The 19000-nt window shown below is 39.3% G+C and overlaps 1 protein-coding gene and 1 long non-coding RNA gene across 2 annotated transcripts; one reads left to right on the top strand and one right to left on the bottom strand.

Moving 5' to 3' along the window:
- Positions 1-1575: 1575 nt before the first annotated feature.
- On the bottom strand, positions 1576-3683 carry LOC115800251 (uncharacterized). Its single transcript, XR_004021647.1, has 2 exons — positions 3606-3683; positions 1576-1670 (listed from the first exon to the last, which is right to left on the bottom strand). It is a non-coding gene; the product is annotated as an uncharacterized LOC115800251 (long non-coding RNA).
- Positions 3668-18960, top strand: cfap65 (cilia and flagella associated protein 65). The gene is given in 42 exon segments (XM_030757499.1): positions 3668-3810; positions 4002-4084; positions 5111-5298; positions 5392-5432; positions 5435-5493; positions 5837-6003; positions 6162-6367; positions 6801-6937; positions 7020-7242; positions 7360-7628; positions 7731-7929; positions 8085-8220; positions 8222-8293; positions 8442-8598; positions 8781-8859; positions 8862-8899; positions 9019-9270; positions 9367-9506; positions 9643-9727; positions 9825-9971; positions 10101-10266; positions 10408-10536; positions 10642-10855; positions 11541-11669; positions 11843-11933; positions 12042-12127; positions 12380-12446; positions 12961-13071; positions 13198-13389; positions 14760-14918; positions 15003-15146; positions 15421-15537; positions 16733-16802; positions 16805-16866; positions 16951-17001; positions 17118-17316; positions 17319-17334; positions 17456-17510; positions 17512-17588; positions 17819-17940; positions 17943-18201; positions 18321-18960. Coding segments are annotated over 41 exon segments (5358 nt in total). The 5' UTR covers positions 3668-3810; positions 4002-4003; the 3' UTR covers positions 18487-18960.
- The last annotated feature ends 40 nt before the right edge of the window (positions 18961-19000 follow it).

Raw genomic sequence — 19000 nt, 5'->3', positions numbered from 1 at the left:
GGATGTGGAATAATAAGTGTGTAAGAGGTTGTGTGAGAAAACTGCACCTTAACTTCACCTGAAATAGGGTGAAAGATTACAGTGATGAAGGGTAACAGACACAGACAGATAAATAAAGAAGAGAAAGCAGTGAGACAAACGAACTTGTTAGTATTAGGAGTATGCATATGGAAGAGCCCGCTTAACACGGGAAGAATTTGTGATTATCCTGCCCCTGTGCTGCTGCAGCGCTCTGGCCAATCATAACAGAGCAGACTTTATTGTGCTCTTGGGTGCGAGTAATTTTTGCGCTTACTATTGGAGTGGGTGAAGTGGTTTTTACGCGCAGAGTTAAAGCGGAGTGGGTCAGAAAATAAATTTCTTCAGTGGATGCATGCGTTCATTTAAAAGCTTAAATCGTGTGTCCAGAACTTAGAGCAAAATCTAAAGTTCATCAGAAGAGTTTTTTTTTTTCATTTTTTTCATAAGGTTCATATTTTTAATATAGAGTATTAACAAAAACCCGTTTCACATTATATCAACATCACCTCTTCAGAGGACACATCTTGAGACAGAATGACAGCCACCATGGAGAAATCCAAAAACTTTCGAATTGACGCACTGCTGGCGCACAACGTGGATCAGAGGACGGACGTCGACAGTGTGTCCCCTGGGTTGTATGACAGCAAGATTCCCGAAGACGGCGGTTCAGAGACGCCCTCCCCTCATCTAATCTCCTTAAACTCGTCTCCGGCGCAGTCAGAAGTCCTTTCCAAATCCCATCTCTTCAACCTATCCCAGTCGGGATTCACTGCTCTGCATCAAGCGGGTCTCATCGGAATGCACCCAGGCTCTATGTATCCTATGGCGGCCCTCGGAGGCCAGCACCCCGCGTTGTTGTATCCTCGCTTCACGCAGCTGCTCCAGCCATATCCGGAGCAAATGCAGGGGGTCACCACTGCCGGAACGCTCCCACTGGAGCCTTGGATCAGAGCCGGGATGATGATGCCCAGACTCAGAGAGTATAGCAGTGAGTTTCTGTTTCCATAGATCTATTTTTTTTTTTAACCTATAATACAAACTTTATCATTGATATTTTCGTACATGTTTAGAATTTTTCAATCTCTTAACTACTGGATCAAAGTTTTTTTTTTTTTTAAACTTACAAAACTGTAAAACATGTTATAACATCCGTGTGCTTGGTATTAAAATTTAAATAATAATTCCCTAGTATTTATATAACAGTAACTTTCACAGTGTTTCTTTGTAGATCATTTATTTGGCCAGTTTGCGAATTTATGCAGAACAACAAACGACTGCATGTAAGAGTAAACAGATCCTACATTTTTCTCCTCAGTTCACTGACTGATTGGGCCACAGCTATATATTTTTTCTTTTAGTTTTTCTTAAGGGTTGTATGGGCCAACAAACACTCTTACAAGCATGAACACCTGTGTGTTGGTATTGGTTTTGAAAGGACTTTCACACTGAGATGATGTAGTTTGAGGACAATTTATGTCATACAAATAACATACGATGATTATGATAAAGATAACACCTGAAATAGACCTACCACTCAGTCAATTGATTGCACTTACAGTGTTTTCATTAAGGTAATGGACCTCCGGGACAGTTTATTACTCCTCCACAGCAATCCTGTTATGGCCCTCCATCAAAGCAATAACTGTTAACTGACAAAACAAACAAAGAAAAAAAAAAAAAGCAGTGTCAGACAGGTTGGCCTGTGACTTCTAGTCAACAATGTGGAAACCAAACTTTGGGATTTTTTAATAATTCCTTTCCTCCTTGGTTCCCATATACAGTATATATCACCTTAATATAGGCTACCATATGCCTTGCTCATTTACAGGCCTACCAATTATAAGGAGTGAAATATGTCCACTGCAGAGAAACAATTAATATCACTGATATATAAATAATTTGTCCGGCCTTGTTTCTGGCTTCTTATCAGCACCATCTCAGACAGGTTTGTTGGGGAAGTGTCGGAGACCCAGGACAGCTTTCACCAGTCAGCAGCTGGGAACTGGAAAACCAGTTCAAGCTCAACAAGTATCTGTCCAGGCCTAAACGATTTGAAGTGGCCACATCACTCATGCTCACAGAGACTCAGGTTAGACTGTTTTAACACAGTTAGTTAATGCTGTTACCTTGACTGTATAAGCTAATATTGGCATTTCTTTTGGTTTATATTACTAGCTCTATGATATTTCATTTTTACTATTTTCAATATTCCACATACCAGCTTCATTCATCCCCAGTTCAGCCAGTCACATAATAGTCCAAACTGTCATGATTCCTGTGATTTCCAGGTAAAGATCTGGTTCCAGAACAGACGCATGAAGTGGAAGAGAAGTCGCAAAACTAGGGAACAATAACCCTAAGCAACCTCACTGACAGAGAAAGAACTGGAAGGGATTTGCAGAGTATCAAGCGTCATGTTGGCTCTCACACCTTGAGCCCGGAGGATGAAGAGAGATAGCAGAGGAGCATGAAGATGAGAAATTGGAGATAGAAGATCTAAATGAAGGTTCCTTTAGCTCTGTTGGGTTCACAAGAAATTCAGGAGGAGAAATGGGAAACTATAACTCTTACTCAGAGGAGGAGATGAGCAGGGAGGCCCAAGAACAAAAACTGGGGTTTTCCCATCATAAACTTGAGCATGCTTTTGTATGTCTTCTTATTTTCATCATTAAAATGGTTATACCAGTGCAATCCTGTGCACAAGGATGGTGGGTGTTTCCCATACTTCTATCAAGTCCTCTTTAAACATCTGTACACTGTTTATTACATAAAATCAGAACAGTTCCATTGTTATGTGTCCAGATTTTAATGCTTTAATAGCCAGCAATCCACCATGAGTTACGACTTTAAAATCAACAAATAATTCTGACTATTAGAATTTATCTTTGTGATTTAAAGCCCCCTTCCCTGTCCTGTCACCTGCAATAAACACATTTATTTTGATATGCATGCAATTAAACTGTATGAAGGGGTGATAATAGCACTTTCATAGAAGTCAGTAGACAAAGAGAGAGAGAAAAATTAAACTGTCATTTATGTTATAGGCTTCCTGATCTGTTACAATATGTTGGAAAAAGCCTTTGATTCACAGTCACTCAGTTAACGTTTCAGGGGTTATAAACACATGACAAGCAAACTGCTATTTTGCTACTGTAATTTTTTTTTTTAGATATGTGGTTTGTTTTATAATATTGAATGTTTTCCTTTTTTTATCATCTTAAAACTGCATGTTCTATTTAGTTAAAGCCACGGACACAATGAAACAGCTACATGCATTGTTTTCCAAATTTCCCATTCCACCTGTACTTCGTGAAAAAAAAAAAAAAAAAAAGTTAGCTTTATGATTTAATAGTTACAGAATTTAATATATACATACTTTTATTGCCGGGTCGGCGTTTTTGTTTGCTTGTGAATAAAGTTTGTGAAATTTACTTAAATTCATGTGTGTTCAAGTTAACTGAAAGAAACGATACTTCACGTTTGCTTGTAGTTAAAGCGTGGCTGCTGGTAGTGGCATCAGTTAATGGATCCTATGACCTGCACTGTTTCTGTATGTCTCACCCGCTGAAATACAACAAACCTACCTAAACGCCACTTCTGAAAGGCTCCAAATGAGCCTTATCGGTTGCCGTAACTTCTTCTGGCGGCACTGTTACTTGTTGCTATGGAAACGTCTACACTAACGACGTTGAGCTATTGCTGTCCCTGTTGTTAGCTTTGTTTTCATTTTACCCCCAATGGAATAAAAAGCAGTCGTAAATTGAAGCGTTTTCTTCGTTTGTCAATAAGGTAAGGTTGTTTTTATTTTATTTATTTATATTTTTTAATTGTTATAAGCTACCAACCAGTTTGTGTTACTGAGTGAAAACTAGTAGTATATATCTTATTATACAGGGAAAGCCCACGCAGAAACGTTTCCCATATTTTATACCGTGTAGATATCTAAATGCCTTTTTTTTTTTTTTTTTTTTTTTTCACAGCCATGTTAGCAGAGGCTCGGGATCTTGACCCGCTGGTGTCAGTAGCTTCGTGGAAGTCCTCCATCACTGGCACCGATACCAAAGTAAGGTTTGAACGGCTTAGCATCATTAATAACTCGAGTCTGGGATTCAGATCTGTGTGAACTGATGTGATCTGATTTTTTATATTTTGCATATTTGTCACACTTGCATGTGTCAGATCATTAAACAAATTTTAATATTAGACAAAAAATAACCCCAGTAAATACAAAATGTAGTTTTAAAATTATCGTTTTAATTTATTAAGGGAAAAAAGCTAACCAAACCTAACAGTACCTATGTGAAAAAGTACTTGGCCCCTCCCTCCACTACCACCACCTCAGTTAAATCATTAACTACTAAGTAACTAGACTGTTAACCACATTTTTTGGAAAGCTGAGATCAGTTTCACTAGCCACAGCAGAGCCTGATTATCATCAGTCCTGTTGAATCAAAAAATCTCTTAAATAGAACCTGTTTGACAAAGTGAAGTGAGATGAGAAACAAAGTCACTGACATCTATGAATCTGGAAAGGGTTACAAAGCCATTTCTAAGGTGTTGGGACTTCAGCAAACCACAGTGAGAGCCATTATCGACAAATGGAGAAAACTTGAAACACCGGTGAGCCTTCCCAGGAGTGGCCGGCCTACCAAAATTACTCCAAGACCGCACTAACGACTCCTCCAGAGGGTCACGAAAGAACCCAGAACAACATCTAAAGAACTGCAGACCTCACTTGCCTCAATTAAGGTCAGTGTTAATGACTCAACAATAAGACAGCGACTGGGCAAAAATGGCATCCACGGGAGAGCCTCAAAAACCACTGCTGACCAAAAAGAACACAAAGGCTCATCTCACATTTGTCAAAAAACATCTTGATTATCCCCCAAGGCTTTTGGGAAAATTTTCTGTGGACTGATGAGACAAAAGTTGAGTGGTAAGTGTGACAAATATGCAAAAAAAAAAAAACCCTAAAATCAGGAAATCAGAAGGGGGCAAATAATTTTTCACATCACTGTAAGCAAATAATACATTTTTAATAAATCATTTGTATTTGCATTTTTCCAAACCTCACATCATCTTCTGGCAGGATCCAGGGATTCACCACAGGCTGAGGGTTGGGAAATCTCAGCGACAAGCATCAAGCCAAAGAAGCTGCTTCTTTGGACTGGAAACTAGGCCAGAGCTGGTCTGGGAGGATTGGGAACCAGGAAGAGAATTTACCAAGACATTAGTGATAAAGAACATTCATGACAAGCTGAAGAAGCTACAGATAAGGTTTATAATCTTGCACACATGCACTGTGCCAAGCAGTCCAATATACAATGTTCAATCCCCACAAATAATGTATCCCTTGTTTCCCCCTGACAGACCTCCTATGTCCAATAGTTTTGCGACCCTGACTCCTGATATACCGTCATCAGCCCAGGGACTTCCTTCTCGGTTCAGGTCACCTTTAAACCACTTCAGAGGGTAACACATCCCAAAAATATGCCGAATGCTGATTGAGCTCAATTTATTTTGAAAAATGAACGTACCAGTTGTTTTAGATAAGGTAAACATGCTTACATGCTTATACAACAATATCATTGTAATTAGTAACATTACATGATATAAAGGGATATATACAGAAAGCAGATAAATTAGTTGAAATATTACAAGAAAATCCTCATAACTGCATGGTTTAAATAACCTACTATAATAGTATTAAAACCAAGGGTAGATGAGAAACTATGACCATTTAAATACAGCACCCCCCACTTTGTACTTTCATGTCTTCTGCTTGTGTAACACTGTGTGTGTCTGTCTGAGACAGTGTGAGTATGAGGACAGCATTGAATTTCAAGGTAAAGAGGGCAGCTTTCAAGTATGCCTCCGTGGCATCATTCCCTGTCACACCCTGGAGGTACCTGAGTCTGTGATGCTCCCACTCTGTGCCGTTGAACACTCCACAGATACTGATTTCCTGCTAAAAAATGCCAGGTACACATGATTATGGCTTTGAGCACATTTCATTCAACTTGTGTATGTGTGCGCTCATGCTGAGAGGAAACAGAAAATGAGTCAGTATCTTTTCTTTTTTTCTACTTTTTTTCATCAATAATTCTTTTTCTCTTTTCCCACTTTTTCTTATCCTGTAGTAAATGCCATACATGCTTCCAGTGGGAGTGTCCTGCACCATTCCAGCTTAGGCCAGAGCAAGGCCTGTTGAAACCTGGTCTAGAGTGTAACATCAAAGTGGTCTTCCGGCCACAAGATGCACTGGTGTACCAACAGCAGGCTTACTGCAGGTTCGGAGAGGAGGGCAAGCGTGAGAGTTGCTGCACTGTTCTTCTGCAGGGACTAGGTACTGAAACTAGCAGCTGCCGAGAGAAACCTATTCATTCGAAAGATTTCAGCTAAAAAGTCAGCGGGTAAATTATGGTTAACAGTTTGAAGGGTTAGCATTTAAACTTTGACACTTAATTAGGAAAAGTAGCATGAGTAACTGTCAGACTCATTTATTTGTATGTCATGTAACCTAAATATAAAATGATGGGATTGGTCCACCACCAAAATCAAAGATAAAAGGTGCAGCGTCATGTTATGAAAATGAAATTAAAAAGGAGGAATAAAGTTTTTTTGTTTAAAGTACAGAGTTACCCTGAATACTCTTTTTCCAAGTAAAAGTCCGCCCTAGTTGTTTTTGTCAACCTGCCTTAAATCCACTTCAAATGGTCACTCATTGGTCCTTTGAGCATTTATTTTACCTTAGACTTTTTATTTTGCTTTCTTTTCAGCCAAATATCCACATCTTCAGGTGAATTGTTCCAGTAGCAAAGGAGTCAAAGAAAATGGTGCCCCAGTGGTGGCCTTTGGTCCTGTTGCAGTTGGCAAGAGTTCGCAGAAACACTTTGACATTTTCAATCCCTCTCCAGTGGGTACTACACATAGACACACAAATGCTAATGCTCAAGCTCAGTGGCTTCTCCCACAAATCTTTGCACCCTCTCCTGCAGATAACTGCGTCTTTTTCTTTGTCACGACTGCCCGGTGGGGTGCCCTTTGGATCTGAGTTCAGCTGCGATATCACCGGTGGTAAGGTGGCACCTGGTGGATCACAACGGGTTTCAGTCTCTTATTCTCCAGCTGTGGTGGATACTGTTTCAGTGGAGTACTTGTCTGTAAAATGTAAGGGCGCACTCAGCAAAACGCTGCTCAAACTCACTGGAAATTGTATCGGTAAGTGGCACAGATATTAACGAAAACTGTATACGCCACTTTTTTTTTATATATTGATAAAAGGAAGATAATCATAACCAAAAATTAGATGCGTGTCTATAAAAAATGTTTTTGTAGGTCCCAGTGTTTCCTTGTCTTCCTCTGTGGTGGATTTTGAGTGCATTGAAGAAGGAGGATCAGTTGTACGGATAGTAGAGCTTGTTAATACTTCAGCTGCCAAGGCTATCTACCAATGGGATATTGACTGTAGTGGGAATAGTGTGTTTAGTATCCTACCAGCAAGTGGCACTGTTCTCCCACATAGCCATACCAGAGTGAAGGCAGTATATAGGCCCTCACAGCCTAATATGCACCACAGGAAAGTGGCATGCCTCATACTGGATGGGGTAAGAGATGTAAAACAACAACATGCAGACAATGAATTACTTCTACCTACATATATACTTACATACTTATACTATATACTACTTATATTATCTCCCTTTTAGAACCCAGTGTTTCTTGACCTGATTGGCACCTGCCACTCAGAGCACCACATACCCACCATACTAAAACCTGAACACTTGGTTCTGCACAAGCTTCACTGTGACTGCAGACAGACCTCACTACACACTCAGGGAGCCTTGCAGGAACATCATAATATACAATTTGACCAGAAGGGGGTGCACTCCCCTGTGGAGGAGGTATGCTTCCAAACACAAGAACAAATGTCATGTTTCTCTATGTAAATATTGTATAAGAAAAGCATTCACATAATCGCACATTAATCAGTGAAGTCTCATGTTTGTTCCTCTGACTCTTTTCTGTGTCATTTTATAGCAGTCCATGCAAAAACCCAACAGTTCTGCTATCATCAACCACTCCCATGGAAGAGTTTTACCGAGCCTGCTTGGGGTACACAGATCCCCTCTCTTCGAGATTGTCATTATCATTACTACATGTATCTGTGGCGCCAAGTGAACTGCTGTTTAATCAAAAATGGATCCTCTTCATCTGCCTCTGCTTTTTCGCAGTCTGTCTCTATCACAAACCACACCAGAAGGAAACTCAGGTGCTTCTTCTTGTCATGAAGTGTTGCTTCCTTTTATGGCAGCAGTTTTTTTCCCCCATTAAAATTAAAATTTTTTTTTTTTTGTGTATGAAATTTGCCTTTAATATCCTGACCAGTACTGCTAATATTACATGTATTTCCCTTCTAGCCTAGTGTGGACTGTTGCTCAAGATTCTCCATTCTCCATCTCTCCATCATCCTGTGACTTGGCTTCTCAGAAGTGCACCTTATTCAGAGTGACATATGCCCCCAAGCAGCCCAATACCCTGCATGGAGCACAACTTGAGTGCTTTGCATACTCAAAGGTATTATTTTATATACTACAGTAAACAGTTCATTACAACAATCAATTACTGCTTTTTTTGACTTCATACTCAAAACAGTTGTGTTTTTATTTTTTAACTTTCTTTGTCTTATTTTGCAAGAACCCAACAGTTACTTGTTTTCAAACCTTTGTTGTCAATCTTACATCTTTACGCTTCTGCAGGACAGTCAAGATGAAGGTGTGTGTCCACCCTGGTGTGTGACTGTCAGAGTCACTGGCCACTCCTTTGAGCCAGGCAAAGAAACTTCATTCCATGCTGCTCTGTAAAGCCCCCTCACGTGGTGAGACACGAGCAAATATCCCAACACATGAAGACATTCTTTAAGCTAATACATCTAATGGAAACAACATATAGCTTGTCTTTTTTCCTTTGACAACTATATCTATTTTGTTCTACTAGGTGTTTCCAGCCCTCAGTGTCATTTCCTATCGGACAGTGTTACTCCACAATGACGGAGACTTGCCGCTCACTTTCTTTTTGGACCACAGCTCAAACCCTGCCTTGGCAGAATCTGTGTTTGTAGTGCCAAGCTGTGGTTTGATCCAGCCAGGAGATCATCAAATCCTCACCCTCAGAGCAATGCCAGTAGAGGAAAATTCTAAACAGGGATTTAAATTACACCTGCAGCTCAATGCATCTAAATTCACAAGGGTACTGCACTACACAAGGGCGATAGTCAGCAGTCAATCCTCCTTTTTTTTTTTTTTTGCTGGCTTTTCTATCTGTGAATGTCTCTGTCTTTTTTAGGAACTGACAGTTGTCAGTGTGGTGGAAAAGCTGTGTGTGTCACTGGAAGGAAGCAGCAGTTTATATTTCCAGCCAACAGCAGTGGGCTCACAGGCCCAGTGCACCCATCACATCAGGAACTTAAGCCTCCTGCCACTAAGGTCAGTTGTCTGATTTGTTTTTGCACTGTTCTTCTGGTCCTGTTTTCCGACATTTTTCAGTGTAGCATTTGTAGTCTGGACTTATCTCAGGATCATTATTGTCTACAGCTGGCTTTCTGATTTTCTTTCATGACAGATTCCAGTGGAGCATTCCAGAGCCAGACCAGGAGCTTATCTCTGTCAAACCAGATGCCGGTGAACTGCATCCCAATGAGAGATCAGTGAGAGACTGAGAGTCCTACATCCTGTACATTTATGTGAACAATAACTTTGCAACTTACTGAAAAAAGCTGTTTAATTTGTTTACTTTTATTACAGATCCAAACATGGTCTTTCACTCCACTGGCAGAGAAAACATACACACTAGAACCTACTCTAACCTACTGGCCTATCCAGACAGGTGGACCCAACAAGTCACACCTTACCCTTGTAGTGGAGGGAATGGGTTCCAGGGGCTCCATCGAGGTGGAACTATCAATGTGTTTAAGCGATTTTAATATGTGATTTTAACAGCTGTTACATATAGTTTTAGAACAGTAATAGAGCACTGGAGGTGATGCAAAACAAAGAAATGCATGTTTGCTTCCTTCACAGGCAGAGAAAGCAGCCCTGGATGTGGGAGAGACTTTGGTTGGAAGTTGTCGAACTATTGAGATTCCTCTAGTGAACAGGAGCCTCTGTCCAGTCTCCTTCAGCCTCTCTGTACAGCAGATAATTCGGGATGATGAACATACTTATGACTCTGCAGCCGAGCAAAGTGGTATTTCATTTTGTGAAACTATACATGTGTGACATTGAGTAGCTCTCTGTGACAGAGTATGCGATTTTTTTACTTCAGGTGAGAAGGTAAATGAGTAGATTTTACCAGTATAAACTGAACATATCTGTGTGACCCATTTAGCCCTACAGCTGGACTTTGAGAGGGGAACCATTGCCTCACATTCCACAATGCTGGTTCGAGCCACTGTCAGACCAAAGAAACGAGCCGAGTACCTCTGGACTATCACATATCAGACACTAAATGCCAGTGGTAAATAAAATACACACACAATATACATTTAAATACATACCACAATTTAATTCAACGTAATTATAAAGCAACACTGCCTGTCTCTCTCTCTCTGTCTGACTTCAGGATTTGTGTTGTCACCTCATCAAGCAGTGTGTGAAGTGCGTGCTAGGGGTGTGTTTCCCTCCCTGCAGGTGATCGATGCATGCAGCAGGGGCTGTGTGGGTGGACTCAGCAAGACACATCTATGGAAACTATTCTCACTGGACACCCTCAATGACCAATTGCTGTCCAGCCCGTCCTCTGAGGAACTCACTTTTCAAACTCCCACCAGGCACAGGTCAGTGGCTGCATTAAAAACAAGCAAAAAATAGAAAAAATCGCAACACTGGATTAATTAATTAATTAACTTTTTTTTGGGTGTGCAGTCTTCATTTTTGTATTTGATGGAATTTTGGAGGCATTACAATTGATAATTGTGTATTATCTAAAACAGTTTGTAACTCCTTAATGGCAAACATTCATTAGCTTGGCTCTTTTGAAGAAAAAGTCAAGGTATTGTCATGGCGGCGGCGTGTGAGCCACAAAAACTTTAACATTGGCCATAACTTGAGAACGAGGTGAGCCAGGATGTTCAAATTCACACCATAGATGCGTCTACTAAAACTCTTGGATGAGACTGAATCTCTATGACCTAAAGATAAAGGTCAGGTGTCATGTTTTCTGAAAATCTTGTGAACATGATAACTTGATATTGATGACATCAAGGATTTAACATTTTAGTAACTCAACTATTATATTAAAATCTAGAGGTGCTGACCACTATTATAATCTTATAACATATTTATCCCCCTTTTTGACTTTGAAGTTCCACTAAAACTTTAACGTTAGTCACAAAAACTTTAACTTTTCCCCTGAATCCGAAACAGCTGAGCATTGGCACCTGCTCAGTAGTGCTCCTGTTTGAAACTTACATCGTCTGTATGTAGTGTGCACATCACCTTATCATCTTATCCTGTCTCTAGCCTTCACAGAAGTCCTTCCATCTTCACCAAAGTAATGTTGGAGTTCAGCTTTGGTTCTGCTCCTCTAAATTCAGACCCTTCAATTTTTGTGTTGATGTTTCACAACCCTGGAACTATTCCTGTAGACTGGTATGTAAATAACATTCTGTAAAACATACAATAATGACAAAGCATAACACACTAGCCTGCTCCATACATCTTATCAGTTTTCCATTTATAGTAGTTGAAACTAGAGTGTGTTACAAATGGTTTGAATTAACATTCTATTATCTACTAATTTTTGGCTTTTTCTTCAATGTCAGGGCATTCTTGTTTCCAGAGGACCAGCAGATAGAGTTGGAATACTGGGCAGTGACAGGAGAGTTCAGTAGCACAGAGCTGTACCAAATGAAGGTCATCCATTTTATATGTTTTTTTTTTTTTAATATAAATTCCAGTTTGTGAGAAAAAAATGTCACTATTATGATACGACACAGAACACACGTTTCATGTTTTTAACAGGTTCAGGACAACCAATTGTTTAGCATTTCACCTCGCTCTGGAACTCTGCTTCCTGGCAAGAAGCGGGCAGTACACTTTAGCTACAGGTCAGAGATAATTACTGTTCATATGCTGTATTTATATCTATATTACCTAAAATCTGAACCAATTAAGATTTTATATTACTGGTAAATTTAGAATTTTGCTTGTGCTCTCTCTCACTCTCTATCTCTATCTATCATATAGATATATAGATTATATATCTCTCTATATATCTATTTATGTATCTTTCTATCTATATATAAAAATTTCACACTAATACACTGTTACCAAAATAATCAAAACTTTGTCCTTCACAGTCACGTCTTTGCTGGAACAGATCACTTTCCTGTCGTGTTCAAGCTCTCTTATGGCAGAGAGATCTTGGTGAGGCTTATATAAAGTTTATATTTACTCAGGTCTAACAATATAATGGTAAAAAGTAACATGACAATTCTAGTAGAGTCTAAAGTAAAATAAAGTGCTGTAATTCAGTTATTTGACTAGAGTAGTGCTGTTTGACTGTTGTTCCTTCAAAACAAATTGCAAGAAATTTCATATTTCTAACCTTTTGGTAGAATGAATGTCAAGCATAAAAAATTGCAATATAGGCAACTGATATTTATTAATAGTAAATCAGCTTGCTTCAGACTATTTTTCTAAATGCAAAACAAAATTAAAAGGTTATTAAGTGCAAACTGATATTTAGTTTAACTATTGCAAACTGTGCTTTTAAAGGTAAGAATTACAGCTGATGCATCATCTCCCATCCTTGTATGTTGTGGTCTGTAAAAAACGTTATTCATGTGACAACATTTTTCTTTCTTTTAACATCAGTGCAATTGCTGCAGTTTATTGTTTTCATTGTCTTTGTTGCCTTTTAATGTATTTCTGTGCGCAGCTGAACTTCCAAGGGGTGACGGTGGCGAGAGATCAGCCATATCTCCAATTTGCCTCCAGTGAACACATCTTGACTTCTGTAACTACTGGAGATTGCAGTCCTCCAAAGCAGGTGTGTGTCTGGTTTCTCAGACATCAAGTCTATGCAGTGAGTGGGTGTTTACAGTGAGCTGAAAAATACAGGCTAAGATTTGATGAAGGTCCAGAAAAAATTTGCGATTGCCTGTTTGCTGTGTAGGTGTGTGAATTACACAATGGTGGGGCAGTGCCAGCATGGTATGATGTGGACACAGCTGTGTTGTCACAACTTCAAGCGGACAACTTTAACCATCCAGTGCTGCGCTGCCTCAATCCTCAAGGAGAAATCCCTCCAGGGAAAACTGCCGTGCTGGAATGGATCTTCTCACCATTAGAGGCTAAGACGTATCACGTAAGAATTAAATCATACTCTACATATTTTATGCTGTCATCCTAACATTGTCCCCTCAGAATATTTATACAACCCCAATTCTAAAAAAAAATTGGGATGTTGTGTAAAATAAACAAGAACAGAATGAAATGATTTGCAAATGTCATAAACCCGTATTGTATTCACACTAGAACATAAAAAACAAATCAAATGTTTAAAATGAAAAAATACATTGTCTGGTTGGGAGCATACTGTATGTTACTCTAAAACCTGTATATACCTTTCAGCATTGATAGAGCTTTCCCAGATGTGCAAGCTGCTAATCCCATAGGCACTAATGCACCCCTTCCCATTCCATCAGAGATGCAGGCTTCTGAACTGAGCACTGATAAGCCAGATCGTCCTGCTCCTCTTTAGTTTGGAGGATGTGCTGTCCATGTTTTTCAAAAAGAATTTCAAATTGTCTGACCACAGGATGGTTTTCGACCGCCTCAGTGCATTTTAAATGAGCTTTGGCCCAGAGAAAACGGCAGCATTTCTGGATTATGTTTACATAAGGCTTCTTCTTTGCATGATAGTGTTTTAACTTGCATTAGTGGATGGCAGCTGTGTCCACAATGATTTCTGCAAGCGTTCCTGAGCCTGTGCAGTTATGTATGCCGGTTTTTAATTCTCAGCATCTTTTGATGATATTAATTTAATTCAATTCATCCATCCATTATCTTCCGCTTATCCAATTCAGGGTCATGGGGGCTGGATCCTATTCCAGCTGCCAACAGGTTAGTCAGCTCTACTCATGTAGCATCAAATCAGAACAACAGTGGCCTCAAGGCACTTTATATTATAAGGTAAAGACCCTACAATAATACAGAGAAAACCCCAACAATCAGATGACCCCCTATGAGCAAGCACTTGACAACATATTATGTCCTTTAGATGATAAGATATTCAGTCTTCGCAACTTTAGGTTGAGGAACATTGTTCTGATATTGTTCCATTTGTAGACAGATTTTCACAGATGGCCATCTTTACTTCTGAGAAACTCTTGATGCTCTTTTTATACCCAGTCATCTTACTGATTATGTAACATTAGGTAATGTGTGTTTCTAGGTTCACTTGTTTTTAAAAGATGGGTTTATGGGATTTACAAATTATTGCATTCTGTTTTAATTTTGGAACTAGGTTGTAAACCATGTTTCCCCAAATGTCTTCTTTTGTGGCATTGTTATCATTTAGCTAATAATTAGAAATCAAAAAGAATTGGAATGATAACAGACTGATATGATGAACTGATGAATTTTCATTCATTTATTTTGACTAACTTGATGTTCTTGGTTCTTGGCACACTCTGTCCCTAAATGTCCCGTATTTTTTTCTGTCTGTATCACCAGTTAGATGTTCCTATCCACATCAGGGGTAGTGACTCAGCAGTCATGAGGTTTAAAGGATGTGGGCTTAATAGCCTTACACAGGACTCCTCAACCCGATTTAACAGCAGTGATGGTCACACATTTGCAAACCTGTGTTAGGAGGGTGCCCTTCCAGGACAGGTGAAACCAAATTAGTTTTACAGAGAGTATTGAGTATTATTCAAATATTATTTAACATCATCTAACATGTTTGCTTTTCTGAAGGTATTGTTCCTGTCTGAGGACAGCATCTTTCTAGGTGACATCCCTGTGGGCTCACGATCTTCAAGAATCCTCTTCCTCACCAATGTGTCCTGCAGAGACACTGCCCACTATACATGGGACCTGCCCCAGCCCAGCAGCCACCAGGTACAGGAAAGTGCGAAAGATACCATGATTTTGGTTCGATTTTGAAAAGAAAAAAAAAAAAAAAAATAGACCCCCCCCCCCCCCCCCCCCTTGTGTGGCTCTATTTGATTGTCAGAGATAACACAAGTATAGTTTATATTACTTGTTGTACAAGTAATATATAAATATATTCTGTTCCTTACCAGATGAGTCTTTTATTCAGATCAGATGAGATTAGATATGAAGCACAAGTGTTACGGTGACTAGCTCTGAAGACGCACGATGTGCTGTGTCAGTTGTGCAGATCCATCCAGACCGAGGTCATCTTTGTCCAGGGGAGTGTGCCCTTTGTGTCCTCACCTTCACTTCTACTGACTACCCCACAGTTTATCAACTTGATCTCATCTGTCAGGTAACACAGCGGCTACCAATGTAAATTTTAAGCTTTGTTAGAGTTGGCATAAAGTCCCAATTCGCACCACTTTCAACTGGACTTAGATCTGGAAATTTGGAGGCTAAGTCAGTACTTTGAAGTCTTTGTCATGATCTGCAAACCTGCAAAAACTGTGCAATGTGGTAGGGTGCATTTTTAGGGAGGTTTGCCTGGTTTACCTTTTTCCCCATAGTGGCCTCTGGCTGCCATTACTTCCGCAGGAAAACAATACACAAGCCCCCAGCCCTCCCACTCTAATATGACAATCACTGTTATTCTCTTCACCTGTCTTTGGTATCAGTGTTGTGGCTGATCAGTGGTCCAATATTCAAATAAATCTTAGCGCTCGTTTATCTGTAATTAATTCATCACTCTGACTGGTTTTGTCGCTGTTTATTTTAAAAAAGCAACAGTACAACCTCTTCTGAATAAAATCCTCTCTGAACCCCAATTCATTGGATAACCCATTTCCAAACTTCCCTTTCTCTTCAAGGTTTTAGAAAAGATTGTTGCTGAACTGTCAGGTTTTAGATCAAACCACAATAAAGAGACAGCGCTCTTAGAGTGATGAATGATTTGCTGGTTGTCGCTGATGCTGGTAAATCTTCTGTTTTAGTTTTATTAGACTTGAGCGCTGCATTTAGCAGTGTGGATTGCTGTATTTTACAGAACTGTTTCCAACACTGGATTGGCATTTCTGGTTCAGTTTTAGGTGTTTTTATTCTTATTTACAAGTCTTTCAGCGTTGTCATTGGCAAGTCTCAGTTATTTTCTACAAAGATGCTTTACAATGGGGCTTTTTCTGTCAGGGCACTTATTCTTTGGAACAGCCTCCTTGAGGAGATCAGATTGACGAGCTCCTTCGCATGTTTTAAATCCCTCTTAAAGACATATTTTATAAAACCTTTCTGTGCCTCCACTTTGACTTACTTATATGTTCTTTATAATTGTTTTATCTATTCCAGCCATCATTTTTAATTGTTTTATATTTACTTTTAATTTACCAGTTAGTTTTAATTTTGTTGTTGCTCATTTTTCTCTTTTTAAACATTTTATCGGTTTGTCTCCTATCTTGTCTTGTAAAGCACTTTGTAACTTTGTTTTGAAAGGTGCTTTAAAAATAAAGTTAATATTATTATTTCCACAAATTATGTCCTTTTCCTCTCTTCTCTAGGTCACTCTGGAAGCTGAACTTAGTCGGTATCATGAGGCTTTGCAGCGCTGGGAAAACGAGAGAGAAAGACAGAGAATGAATTTACAATCACAGACAAAAGCATCACAGACAGCCAAAGAGTTTTGATAGATGAGGTCTGACTTCAAAGACAGATTATTACATTTTTAAAATTATGTAGAAATAAAAGTCACTGTATTTCACCACTTGTCTTGACACAGACAGTCCCAGCAGTCCCTGTAAGAAAAGGTCCACCACTCCGAAAATATAAGGTTGTCTCTATGTAATTTTATAATTAAAAAAATTCATAGACTATAAAAGAACATGAATCTTTGAGAACACAACTTCCATTTTGACTTTTATGTCTTACATTGTCTTTCCACTCTAGACCCTTCCTCCTATCTGTGGCAGTAGTGGTTGTGAAGCAGTAACTATAGGTGCTAAACTAATCACAGCTGAGCCGCGGGCACAGCGAGAAATAGAAAAAATTTGGAGGCGCCCTGAACCCCCCAAACCTGCACTGCTGCATCTCACGGTTACAGCGCACTCCCATGGCCTAATGGAGTACCTAACACACTTTCCAGATCACTTAATAAGCATTTTAGGTAAAGTCTTCCACAGAATACGCTTTGAAATCACCAAGAACAATATGATTGCTTCAAAAATAAAGATCTGATTTCAGTAAACTATGAAGCAATAACAGTTCATTTCTCCTGACTTTATTAGATGCCTTGACTCAGTTAAGATGCAGCATCCTGAAACCACTTCTCCCACATAAATCCTTCCCTACTGGGCTGTCTACACGAGCACACGGTCCTGACAAAGACATCCTCTTGCACATACTTAGCTGTATGATAAGGTACCAACCAGATATAAAGTATACAGCAAAGACTTACATGCAGCCTTCCACCCTGACTTATTTACTTCAACTAAATCTGGTTTTTGATATAGCTTTAATTTTTAGATCAGTCTTGTGATATTTAAGATGAGAACAATGTAAAAATTAATTATGCATGTGTATGTTTTTTTTTTGGGGGGGGGGGGTGTTATTGGATGAGCCTATGTCTTTCACACCCCCTTTTTTTTCAGCAACATACTTGATGACTCTACCTTCATCCAGTGTCTGATTTCTCTGGCCTCCAAGCCCGACACCTACCGGCTGGCAGAAATGTCTCCCTCTGACTGCTCATCATTGCCATCCTCCTGTCAGTGTTGTGTTCCACCTCTTCTTCCACCCCTACTCCACAGACTCAGGCTCCGTTGATTAAGGCAGTGGACAGTGCAGAGATTACAGGATGCTTGGGAAACAGGCCCCAAACACAGAGCACAGGATCAGCTGAACATGTACCTGCTTTCATAAGTGAACATGTTTTGATGAACACCCTCCAGAACCTGATGATGGAAGCTGTCAGAGGAGAGCTTGTCCTTACTGCGCACCCCCGCTCTATTATCCTACCACCTCTGTCTACCAGGTGAATACAGACACACTGAAAACACACTAACATTAGTTCTCACAGTGTTTCCTCTTTCTTCTGTTTGTTGCATTAGTGAAAGAGACTGTAATTAATCAACATATTGTTTGCTCCATTAGGAGGAGGATGTCCAAAGCCATGAAAGGAACCAGAAGAGACAAGTCTCACCATCAACCCAGTGTCCGGGGCCTGCCTCCCTCCACTGATTTCAGTAAAATCCAGCTCATTATCTTTACACATGCAGACCCAGTCAAATCGTTTTTCCTTCTCATTTGCCCAACTTAATTCTTGACTCCTTTTTTTTATAGTTTTTTAAAACTTACAAGCATTTACATCCACATATTGACTGGTCTGAACTAATTTTTATTTTTTACTTTCTAAAATTAAGAATTGCCTGGGAATACAAAATAGCACATATAGTCAATTTCTACTGACCAGTAGTATTGCAGATACATAATATGTGGATTTTACCACTTTAATATCAGATTTACCCTTGAGTCATTCATTGTTTTTTCAAAGTGCTGCTGTGTTTGTCAGATAAAAATCAATAGCAATATAGGTAATGCTCTAATAGGAAAGGATTTCCAAAGCTGATATTCAGTAGATGTAAAAGGTTCTTATTACTGGGTTTTTTTTTGTTTGTTTTTGTTTTTAATGGATCTCTGAAATGAATAAGATGCTGAACATCTTTTAGCCACTACACATGTTATCACCTGCTCAGTGTTTTCTGTTTTAAAAGATAAAAAAAGTCCATCAGACTGTGTGGGACAATTTATTCTATATTTTTCATTGAAATTAA

This window comes from Archocentrus centrarchus, chromosome 21 (assembly GCF_007364275.1).
Source record: "Archocentrus centrarchus isolate MPI-CPG fArcCen1 chromosome 21, fArcCen1, whole genome shotgun sequence".
Classification (NCBI taxonomy): domain Eukaryota; kingdom Metazoa; phylum Chordata; class Actinopteri; order Cichliformes; family Cichlidae; genus Archocentrus; species Archocentrus centrarchus.
This window is presented reverse-complemented; position numbering and strand designations above follow the sequence as displayed.